The following is a 12,313-nucleotide window of genomic DNA, read 5'->3' on the forward strand; positions in this document are numbered from 1 at the left end:
ACTCTATATACAATTCAATTTTTCAGAATGGTATATTAATGTATGAAAGTTACACCAAATCCCCAACTTAATTATACATGAATATGCATATTCATGTACATACATATACAGAAGATACCCTATGGAATGATGCTCCCCCCAGCTTTGAAATTTTCTCCAATTTTTTGGTCTCTCAAAAGACCCTAAAATGTGGCTCTTCTCCCAGGTTTTTGGTGAGAATGATCAATGCCCCTTTTCTTCCTTGTTTTATCCAGTTTTTTTCTCTTTGGGTTTTTTTGCGGGGGTACTGTTCCTTGTTTTTAAATGTTTTTCACTACTTGTAACATCCAGAGTTGCTGGGAGTCAGGCAGCATAATAATAATTAATAATACGAGTTATAATCTACTTTATGATTTATGAATCATGTTTCCTAAAAGACTTTTGCATTTAAACAGTTGAATCTTTGTTCCTTTTGACTTTAACAATACTCTTCAAGATTAAAAGAGGTAAAGATAATTGAAAATATTTTTGAATACGTGTTTAACAATAAAGATACTAAAACTGCATTGCATATTGTCTGCAATTCATAGCTAGCTGCTTCATCCATAAAAACTTGACTACTAAGCCCAGTTATGTCCCAATAGATATATGTAAGTCTTCCAAATTCTTTTTAAAAACAAGTAAACATTGGAGGTAGCTATAATAAACATGTCAAAAAAGACAATTATAATCGTATCAGTTTTGTAAAAACACAGCTGAGCATTTAGTATACCCCTTCTTTTACAAGTGTTTTATTACTGTTTTTAGCAATCTAGAGAAGTTAAAAGTAGATTTTAGCAGAATGTAAAGTTTTTCATAAAGTTACTTAAAGCAGATATGGTTTATCTTAAGGCAGGATTCTGCGCATATACATATATACAATTTTCTTAAAACTTCACTTCAAAAACTGAAAAAATATTGCTGTTATTTAGATCTTTCTCTACTACTGTTTTACTAGAATCCTTATACTTCAATTACATCTTTAATCAGGCTGTTTCACAATGTATAACTTTCTAATAGGGCTAAAATGATAGATTTTTAATGAACACATGATTATATCAATACAAATACTAGTACTATAATGCACATTTTTCAGATTTATTTTATAATTTACATATTTTACACATTTAAAATACTATAAAACTAAAAAATATGGAAGAAAATATTATGAGCCATGACCTCCATTATAGTTGGATAGTAAATATCCACAAAGAAATAACCTAATGTACGAATCCTTTACTAAAAGCAAGTTGTGGAATTTCTTTAGTATTCATAGGTTAAGTATGATCAAAATTTGATAATCAAATTTTCCTATAGTAACAGTTTCAAAATGATTTAGAAAATGTTTATATGGTTTTTTCATTTACCAAAGGTGAAAATATAGATATCTTTAAAATATATGGGTTCTGATAATATGCACAATGAATTTATTTCATGTTTTAATATAGTTTTAGTAGTTTTAATTATCTTAATGCAATTGTAACTTTTTCTATTATAATCTAAACTTTGAAATATACAGGTGCATGATTTCACGCAATTTTGATGCCTTTATACTTGAAAAAAATTGCAATATAAAACAAAACCAGAACACCAGTTTATAATATCTCTTCTTAGGAAGGCATTCGATACTAAAATATATTAATAAAAAATAACTAGATCTGTCTAGATTAGAAGCAAAGTACATAATTTATACAGGACACATAATTAACATCAGAATCATTTAATGTCTATTAAACTACTTTCAATGTTCAGACTTCAGACGGTTTTATCATTCAACTATCTTAAGAGTCAGAATTGTAATATGATTTGCATTCATTTACTTTATGATATGATTAAATAAACACATTTAAGATGTGATAAACTATGAGGCTATCTTGTATGTATTCCCAATGTACAAATATACTAGCTATTTTAAATTTCTACTTTCAATTTAGCCCTACTAATAGCAATATTTCTCAACATGTCATATACTGTATATTCCATGTATCTCAAAAGTAATAAAAGCTAAGAGTCAGGAGACTAGAACCATCTACTCAGATTAACAGATTTTATAAATAGGTTATAAACCGTTGTAACTATGAATGCCTGTGCTTTTTAATATTTAATACTCTGAAAAGGTGCTACCAGACCCTTATTTATTTTTGCAATAAAAGGTTAACATGATTCTCCTGGAATATTCCCTGAAAAAAATCATAAATATTTGTATTTTCATTAAAGTTCCGGCAAATCCACATATTCATAGGATTATTAAGTAGTCAAAAGAAAGCCAAATTCTGTTCCCGTCTTTCCCGAATATAATCCCTGGGAAAACAAAGAAGATTCCTGTTGTTGTCTTCATCTGCAGCTGATCATCACCAGCACTAGCAAGGCAGTAGCTTGCGCAGTTATCTCCACAGCGGGCAGTATCACAACCCGACGAACAGCACAAACTACTACCTCAGCCAGGGTCATGGTGCACCCGACCCATCTTGAATGGGGAAGGGAAGGCGGGAGCGAGAAGGGGGGAAAGAAAAGAGATGGAGATGGAAAGCATGCTCAACTTTAAACGAAGGGACATCTCCAGAGAGCTGAAGAAAGATTTTCGCTCTTTATTTGCCGCAGACATCAGCCCGTGTCTTGTCCTCTCCTGGCTACAAAAACCCCGCCCCGATCGCTGCTCTCCCCACCAGCGTTGCCATTTTCCTCGCCTGACCAGAACATCTCGTTCATTAGGCACATTACAGGCCCCAGCTGTGACCGTCGCGGGCTGCATAATAGTCAGTCGCCCGCAGCGCCACAGAGGAAAAGTCCCTGAGGTAATCCACGGCGCTGCACCCGTTTTTTCGGTCACTCGCCTTTGTCCGAGCAACGAGGGTACCCTCTGCAGGCATGCATCACCTCATTTTAGGAGGAAAAAAGCGAGGCGCCATTCCGAGCGGTCCACGACTGCAGGTACATGACGGCGATTGTTTCCTGCGCCGGCTCAGAGAATGAGAGATATGGGTGGAGGGACGCCAGCGACCCTGAATTCTTTCTTTGTGAACAGCTGCTGTCCCCCTTTTTTCCTCCCGACGAGAGCTAAACCTTTTCGACGGCCTAAATCTTTGACGGTCCCGCCGTTTTCGGTTCCCCTTCCCGCCCACGCGGCTTTCCCGGAAAGGATGAGAAAACTCGCCTCCGCTGGCTGCCTCGTGCGCCCACCGGCTGAACCAGCGAGAACAGGGGAGGTGAAGGGTTCGCAAATTATCACGTGACTAGATCTGTGTGTCGTACAGGCTGTTGGTGGCGCCATTTTGAGCCAGAAGGAGTGAGGGCGGGGGAATAAAATAAGGTAGAGTTATTTTTCTTGCTTATTTTGTCGAGAAACAATGTGAAGAGCGAACCTTTACGAATCGAAACCCCGAGGGAAGTTGGAATTTTTATGGATTTCCTCTGCAACTCCCTTTTCTATCCTGTCGTCACGTTAAGGGCCAATCAGTAGAAAACGAAAATCAACGGGAAACTTGAAAGGCTACCCTTTTCGCGCTCTTGGTGAGGAATAGTGGGAAATGTAGTTCAGAATGCCCTAACTTAAACCAGCGGCTACAGTTTTCGTGAAGAAATGACGAAGATTTGCTCGCAGAATAAACGCATTTTGAACAGTAGAGAAAGGTGGCGTTGCAACTAAGTTGCGGTCTCTGCATTGAAAGGAAATTCATTATCCTGAAAAATGCATAAAGCGTGAGCGTTATTTTATATGTATGGAATGCAGAAACAATGGCTTTCATTTAATAGAACCACGACGGAGAAAACTATCACTAGCTGTAACCCAAGATTCTGTACACTTATTCAAGCACTTTTGTTTGTTCTCCCCTTAATCATCCTGTTGAAACTACTGAAACTACCATGTTTCCCCGGAAATAAGACAGAGTCTTATTTTCTTTTTATACACAAAATATGGCTTGGGCCTTATTATGAGGGGAGGGCTTATTGTTTTGGGATTGCCGGGCGGCTGCTCTCTTGCAAGCAGCTCCCAAAAAGCCGGGCACAGCCTCATGGGCGAATGGCTGTGTTGCGCTGTCACAGCAGCGCAACACAACAACCATGAAGCGACCACGCTCACGAGCAGCCACCCAGAAAACCCCCTTTCCAGCCAGGTACAGCGCCATTCACTAACCTAGGGGTATCGCCAAGCCGCGTGAGCACCTGTTCGCCACCGCCCAGCTCCTGCGGCCTAGCACCTTCGAAATCCCAGTGAATGGCGCTCTGCACGGCTGGAGAGGGGGGTTGTGCGAGCGGCTCTTCCGCTCGTGCTCACGTGCCTCCCAGCCTCACGATGCCCTGGCCAGGCTCTCCCTACAGAGCCAGGGCACCTCCGCTGCCACCGCCACCACCATCCCACATGGCTTTTTCGGCAGCTTCCAAACTGAGCCTTCTGGCAGTGGCTGCTCTGGGCATACGCTTTCTGGGCATACGTTCTGCCGACAGCCACACCACAATCATAGAGCGTACGCCCAGAGCGGCCACTGCCGGAAGACTCAGTTTGGAAGCTGCCCCAAAAGCCAGGCTGGGATGGCGGTGGCGGAGGTGCCCTGGCTCTGCAGAGAGAGCTGGGCCAGGGCGTCGTGAGGCTGGGAGGTGCTTATATTTTTGCCCACCAGAAAAATGTGGCATGGCCTTATTATCAGGACATGTCGTATTTTTGGGGAAACACGGTAGAACCAAACAAATTTTTAGTATTGGGAAATTACTAATGGTCATTCAAAACTTGAAACATCAATGCTTCTGTTTTTATTAACTTAAGCGTTTTAACACTTACATATTAGTCAGTCAAGTGTACTACACATCATTTACATATAACAATAACAAGAAAAAAGTCAAGGTGACAGTAGTCCACTAAAGAGACAAGATGGCAAGCAAGTAATGGGCAGTAGAAAGAAAGCAGAGCTGCTTAACTCATTCTTTGAATCAGTTTTCACACAAAAGGAAACTATAATCCAATTTACCAAAAACATAACTGTAAAAGGCAAACTAGAAATAAAAATTAAAATAAGCAAGAAAATGGTAAGAGAACACCTGTCTGATCTTGATGAATATAAATCACCGGGACCAGGCTGATTACACCCCAAGGTTCTGAAGGAGCTGGCAGATGTTATCTCAGAACCACTGTACCATATGTTTTTAAAATCCTAGAACACTGGGGAACTACCAGCGGATTGGAAAAAAAATTGATATGGTTTACCATCTTTCAAAAAGGGTGGTGGTGGTGGGGAACCATACCCAGGAAACTACAGACCAATCAGCCTAACATCAATACATAGGAAGAGACTGGAAAAAATAATCAGAAAACAGATCTGTGACCATACAGAAACAAAGTCATAACTAGCAACTAGCACAGGTTTGTTAAAAACAAATCATGCCAAACAAATCTTATTTCATTATTTGACAATGTGACTAAATTAGTAACTAACAAAATGCTGTGGACATAGTATATTTAGACTTCAGCAAGGCATTTGATGAAATAGACCACAACCTACTTCTTGGTAAACTAGAAAAATGTAGACAGCATCATCACTAGTGACGTGCGGTGAGGTTTATGGCTGGTGAGGCTGGTGACGTCATCAGGAAGGCAGGGAATGGGACCATGTGTGCTGGAGGCTGAGGCTGCCTCCCATTCCCATTCCCGCCTTCCTGAGCACGCTCCGCCGGCTCGCGCTCCGCGATCCCCAACAGCAGCTGCTTTTCAGTGCTTTTCTGTGCGTCTGGCGTTTAGGACATCCGGCTATCTACCTAAATGCCAAACACACATAAAAGCACTGAAAAGCACTTCGCCTCCAAGCCACTTCGTCTTGATGACGTCGCCGCAGCTGCTGGGCGCGGCCGGCCGGAGGTAACCAGAGTGGCGCCGAGGGGTCCGGGCGGACGAAAGAGCGAGCGAGCGAGTGATGGAGGATCAGGCAGCCTGATCGTCGGTCGCTCGTCCGCCGAACTGCCTCGGCGCCACTCTGGCTACCTCCGTCCGTCTGCGCATGGCAGCTGCGGCGACATCATCAAGACGAAGTCCAGCGGAGGCAGAAATGTTGTCAGTGCTCCTGGACTTCGTCTGGATGACGAAGCCACAAAAGCGACTGGGGAACGACGAGAACCTTCCTGCCTCTGCTGGACTTTGTGCGCTTCTCGCGACTGCAATATACAGTACGTCCAGAAGCAGCTTTTGTGGCTAATGGGGTTTGGGCTTCCAGCCCAACAGCCCCTGCCACTTCTGGACGTCTATTGCAGTTGTGAGGAGCGCGCAAAGTACAGCAGAGGCAGGAAGGTTATTGGCGCTTCTGAGAACCCTCCTGCCTCCACTGGTTGCCCAGCTGGCACCGCCCCACGCGCGCTCCTCCTCCTCCCTCCTCTTCCTCTTCACTCCCCAAAGGCTCTTCTCCTTACTGGAGCTTAGCGGGAGCCGTGTAAAAGGGATGGGAGGAAATATATATTATTATTATATACATTATTATTTCATGACGAGAGGTGAGGCTCTGCCTCCCCTGCCTCCCCTGCCCGCACGTCCCTGATCATCACCAGATGGATTTGTAACTGGTTGACATATTCAACAAGTAGTCCTTAATGGTACTACATCTACATGGAAGAAAGTAAGCAGTGGAGTACCATCCTAGACCAAATACTATTCAATATCTTCATAAATGGCTTAGATGAGGGAATCGAAGGAGAACTCATCAAATTTACAGATGACAGGAATAGCTAACACCCCAGATGACAAGGTCAGGATCCAAAAATATCTTGACAGACTTCAACAATGGGACCTATCCAACAACATGAAATCTAATGTGGAAATTTTACACCTAGGCAGGAAAAACCAAAGGCACAAGTACGGAGTAGGCAAAACCTGTCTCAAAAATAGTACCGTATTTTTCAAACTATAAGACACACCTATCCCCCCCATAAAAAAGGGTGAAAATTTGGGTGCGTCTTATACACTGAATGTAGCCCCACCCACCCACCAGCCCCCACCTTTTGACCTCTGCCTCCAAGCAATTTACCTCCTTGCAACAAACGGTGAAAATGGCAATAGGCTATGGCAGCAATGGCGAACCTTTTTTGGCTTGCGTGCCATAAGTGGGGGAAGCACAGGGGGGTCGTGTGCAGGTGTGCCGCACCCATAATGCAATGCGTGACCCCCCCAGTGCCCATGCGTGCACTACAGGCGCGACCCTCCATTTTTGCATGCTTTTTTCGCCCTCCCCAGGCTCCAGAGGCTTTATAGGAGCATGGGGAGGGCGAAAACAGCCTCCCCCACCCCCCGGAAGCCCTCTGGAGGCTTCAGGGACCTTCAGGAGGCTTCCCTGAAGCCTCCAAAGCAGTCAAAACGACCTTCCGAGCAAACCGGAACTCACTTCAGTTTGCTCGGAGGATCGTTTTAAGCGCTCCAAAGGCTTCAGGGACCTTCAAGAGGCTGCTATGGCAATTCCTGCAGCCTGAAACATGACCGGGAAGCCCAAGCTAAAATTGAAAGTGAAACTTGCTGTCTGCTGCAGGGAGACAGAGGCAGATTTTTTTTTCTTGTCCTAATCAGGTTGTTTGCTGCAAGTAGGTGAGTCAATAACTATAAATGCCTATAAAATGTTCAAATTCTTAGATTTATTTTTTAAAGAGTGCTTTATTATTGTTCTAGACAACTTAACAAAATGAAGAAACTTTTTTAAAATAAATGCTTGATTTGAAGAGGCCCAGTGCTATTGTATCTTCTTTTAAATGGCAGAGAATAACGTATATTTCCAGAAAGCTAGATCAGTTTTAACAGCTTCTGTACAAGTATAGTCTGAAATATAACAGTATCCTGTTGTCTAATTAGACCATGACTTAGTCATGTTTGGAGTAGATCTATTTAAATAATTGGGAGGAGTTAGTGTGACTACATTTAAGAAAACTTTCTGGCATTAATATACTGCCATAATGTACATTTCTCCAATTCTTTGCTATTTCTATGGGTCAGGCACACATGCACAGAAATACACCACAGTGTATATTGTCTGTGTTTGTTGCAAGGAGGAAGAGGCAGATTTCCCACCCTTGTTTTCCTCCCCAAAAGCTAGGTGTGTCTTATACTTTGGAGCATCTTATAGTCTGAAAAATACGGTAACTGTGAGAGGGACCTTGGAGTCCTAGTGGACGATCACTTAAACATGAGCCAGCAGTGTGCAGCAGCAGCAAAAAAGCTAATACAATCCATGGTTGCACAAACGGAGGCATAGAATCAAAATCACATTAGTACTACTTTATAAATCCTTAGTAAGATCACACCTGGAATACTGCATTCAGTTTTGGTTACCGTTACCACATTACAAAAAAGATGTTGAGACTTTGGAAAAAGTGCAAAGAGCAACTAAAATGATTAAGAGCCTGGAGACAAAAACATAAACAGTTATAATAATTCGGTATGGCCAGTCTAGAGAAAAGAAGGACTACTGTAGGTGTGACATGATAGCAGTATTCCAGTATTCGAGGTGCAGTCACAAAGAAGAGGGGGTCAACTTATTTTTCCAAAGCACCAGAAGGCAAGACAAGGAACATTGGATGAAAACTAATCAAGGAGCAAAGCAACCTGGAATTAAGGAGAACCTTCCTAACAGTGAGGACAATAAACCAGTGGAATGGCTTGCCTTCAGAAGTTGTAGGTGCTGTATCACTGGAGATCTTTATGAAAAGACTGGACAGCCAATTATCTGAAAAGGCATAGTTAGTGTCTTCTCATTGAGCAGAGGGTTCGACTAGAAGAACTTTAAGGTCCCCTTCCAGCTCAATTTTGATTGAAGTCATAACATCTTTAAACATTCCCAAATCTATACAATGTTTCTAAAAGAAAAGTTAAATGTTAACAAGGAAGTTGATTACTGTTTAATACTACTGTACTGCTTCTACCAAAAGCTTGCTATGATTTTGGAAGTAGGCCTTCAAAAAGATTGAAATCTATGAGACTATATAATTTCACCAACAAAAAAATGAAAAGACCCAATTTGGTGTAATGATAAGGCCTAGAAACTAGAAGACTAAGTTCCAGTTTTAGGCATGAAAGATGGGTGGATGACCATGGCCAATCACACTAAGCCCAATCACCTCACAGGGTTGTACTAAGAAAAAAAAGGAAACATTCTTTCAGTTCTTATGTGCATCTGTTTGACATTGGGTTGATGAGCATCTTGGCTGGTATCCATTGATCATTTGAGTTTAAAACTAATTTTGGCATTGTTCATTTTGCTTGTTCCCCATACCAAAGACTTTTGTTTCTCCATGCTTTGCCCGTCTCTAGTCTGTTGCCTCCTCCACCATGAGCTTGCCCGTCTCTAGTCTACTGCCTCCATGCTTTGCCCGTCTCTAGTCTGCTGCCTCCTCCACCATGAGCTTGCAGCCAGAAGTCAGGAAAGCAGATCACAACAGGTGAAGTGTACCACGGATTAATTTTTGCCGGGCAAAAGCCATCTAGCCTCCAGTTTGCTAGTGAAGGTTTATATCTAGTGCAGTGTTATATCGATCTGTCCTCTTCCTCCAGATCACTTATAAATCTTAATCTGAAGCATGGACTTTTTTTGGGCAAAGAGATGTTTATATGAGCCAGATTCCAGTAGCTTTTTGAAAAAGACATTTTGACATGCTGCTTAAGGACTGTTTTGGCTTGTTTTTTCCTGTAACAAAAGCTCAGCCTGGGCCATCGGCAGCAGGCCCTATGTTATCAGCAGTGGAAGAAAACAGCAAAGATGACCTGAGATGGTGGAGTGCAGGCTAGCAAGGGTCCCTGTATAGGACAATTGTAACTTCCTGGAGCATTGCAAGCAGCCCTAGATATTGTGGTTCTGGAGCTGCTTGCCACTCTGCAAGGGAGAGGGTGCAGGGTGGTCAAAGGGCAGAGATGGGGTGGGAGAGAGGTGAGTTGGAGCATACCTGTGTCCTGTGAATAGGCTGCCAAGTACCCACATTTTAATCACGTTTGTCTAAGGGTTGTAAATCCATTTTTTCCAGCGTTGTTATAACGGAATAGTTTCTGAACAAATGGTTGTAAACTGGAATACCTGTAGAGAGGTCTGTTCCAATTTAAGATTTAATCTAATCTGATTAGCATGCTAATAGAATATATATTAGAGCTATCAAACCTGTAACTTCAAATCCCTTTCCCCAAAGCACCAGTTTTATTGATGCTTTTAATTAACCAGACTGAGGGGGAAGGGTGGTGGTTTATTCTTCCACAAAAAATGGGTAACAAAAAATGGGTAACATCAATTAAACCACGCCCCCTGAAATTCTTCCTATTTCTTCATACAGAGACATGGATGTGTTATTTTCATGGAATGTAGTTTACTATCACATAAGAAAGAAAACAGACCAAATTTGTTATATTTGATCAAAGAATTTGCATAGGTTTACGTTTTACCATATTCAGAACTTAATTTATTTGAAAATATTAGTATTTCATTGTGACTTAATCAGGACAATCTGAACCAATAAGTATCTGTACAGCTGACTAGCAGCTTGTCCTATAAGTTATGTCTAAAGATGCCTTGAAATGGCTATTTTTGAATAGAAATATTGCCAATATTTCTGGAGTTTTTTCTTCTATATCAGATATAAAAAAGGGATAAATTAGCTGAGGAAGACCTCTATGATGACCTCTACAGAGATTGGCATTTGAAGTAAATTGGGATGTAACAGGCTAATCGTGTTTAGGACCAAAACAAAGAAAACACATACATTTCAAATATAAGATTTTTTAAAAGTGTAGTATGAAGGGGCTAAAAGTAAAATAATTAGTTTATGAAGTGAGATATGATAGTTTTGAGTGTTACACAGCAATGTTCTGGCTATGCAGATTAATTTAACAATAGCTCATATGCTGTTTGCCACAATCTTTATTCACATGACTTGTTAGTAAAATTGTTATTCAATGGCCACAGATAATATACATTCAAATATGCCAAAAAAGAAAGAAAAACCCTGTATGCTCAGAGATGAATGCACTTAAGTAAAAATACATATAACCTAATGTTCATAATAAATGTATTTTCAACCCTTAAACATTATCAATATTTAAAAATAATTTAAATAATAAATGCAGTTTTTTACAGAACTGTATGATTTATTATTCACAGAAATACACATTCCCTTTGTTTACAAAGGCTGGTTACAGATAATATGGAATGTTACGGTACCATCTTGCATAAAAGTTTAGTACAGTTTGTACTTGAAAAAAAGAGTATAAAACTCCTGCCTAAATTCAACAAATCAGTTTCTTTTTTAATTACATCATTAAGTCATCCACAACAAGCTATACATAAGTCCACTTTTCAATCACCACTTCAAGTTACTGTAGCAAGTACTGTACTTTAAAATGGATTCTTTTCAGTCAAATGCTTGTACTTTTTACCTCCACTCACTAGATTCAGATGTGAGCTTGATATGAATCACTGAGTTCTGGTTATAAAGTTTAGAGGCTGTCAATGCTGCTTACCAAGTACAAGTCATATGAGATTTATTAGAGATGTGTCAAGTCATAATAAACATTTTATTAGAATTTTTCTTTAAAAAGTATTAAAACTTGGTCATGACTCTCCATTCTGTACCTTGGATACTGGTGGATGCATGAAGTCCTTAAATGGCACTAATGCTTCTTTGAGAGCAGAGCAGACTTCTGAAGATGAACAGGTGATACATTCTACTAATGTTGGGTACAGAGCAATAACCTGTGCCCATGTGTTATCATCAACTGTAACAATAAGTACATTTATAAGATTTTTAGAACCTTTTTCACTGCCACAAAAGTATTATTAATATTGTTTAAATTTGGAGCAACATTGGGAGGTTTTTTTAGTGCTTTTTATTTCTTGCAATTCTTAACTGTAAGATTGGTCAAGTTAATGAAGCAAGTAAGAACTACTGGAGATTATCTTGACAGAAGCGGCTTTTATTGTTCTAGCGAACATGTTCCCATACCTGATGGGAATCAGATAACATTTGGGCATTTGCATCTTGCCTGAATATATGTGTGAGTGCATCTTACACCATAGAACTCCTGTGATTAAATTCTGCAGAAACCTGTTTTTGATGCCAGTCATGGCAGTGTCTTAAGCCATTAAAGGAAATGAGTCATTCTGTCTAGATTTTTCTTTTTCTCTATTAAGAAATTAATAGAGGAATTACTTTCAAGGAATAACAAAGTTCAGAATGCAAAAATAGTCTTCCTCAACTAAGACATAATAGCCTTTCTCAACTAAGTCTTTCTCAACTAAAATGAGATGGATGGACAAGCTATGTAAGGCAGTGAAGGAGACACGGGAGTCATTCC

The 12,313-nt window shown here is 40.5% G+C and overlaps 1 protein-coding gene across 3 annotated transcripts in view; it reads right to left on the reverse strand.

Annotated features, from left to right (window-relative positions):
- Positions 1-10,862: 10,862 nt before the first annotated feature.
- MON2 (MON2 homolog, regulator of endosome-to-Golgi trafficking) overlaps positions 10,863-12,313 on the reverse strand; it is a 100,048-nt gene continuing 98,597 nt past the window's right edge. For all 3 annotated transcript variants that reach the window (XM_081957001.1, XM_081957000.1, XM_081957002.1), the window contains one exon: positions 10,863-11,734. In XM_081957001.1, coding sequence (XP_081813127.1) covers positions 11,571-11,734 — 164 coding nt within the window. In that variant the 3' untranslated portion in view covers positions 10,863-11,570. The remainder of the gene's footprint in view (positions 11,735-12,313) is intronic.

Source organism: Natrix helvetica, assembly GCF_964273705.1.
Source record: "Natrix helvetica genome assembly, chromosome: 6".
Lineage (NCBI taxonomy): Eukaryota > Metazoa > Chordata > Lepidosauria > Squamata > Natricidae > Natrix > Natrix helvetica.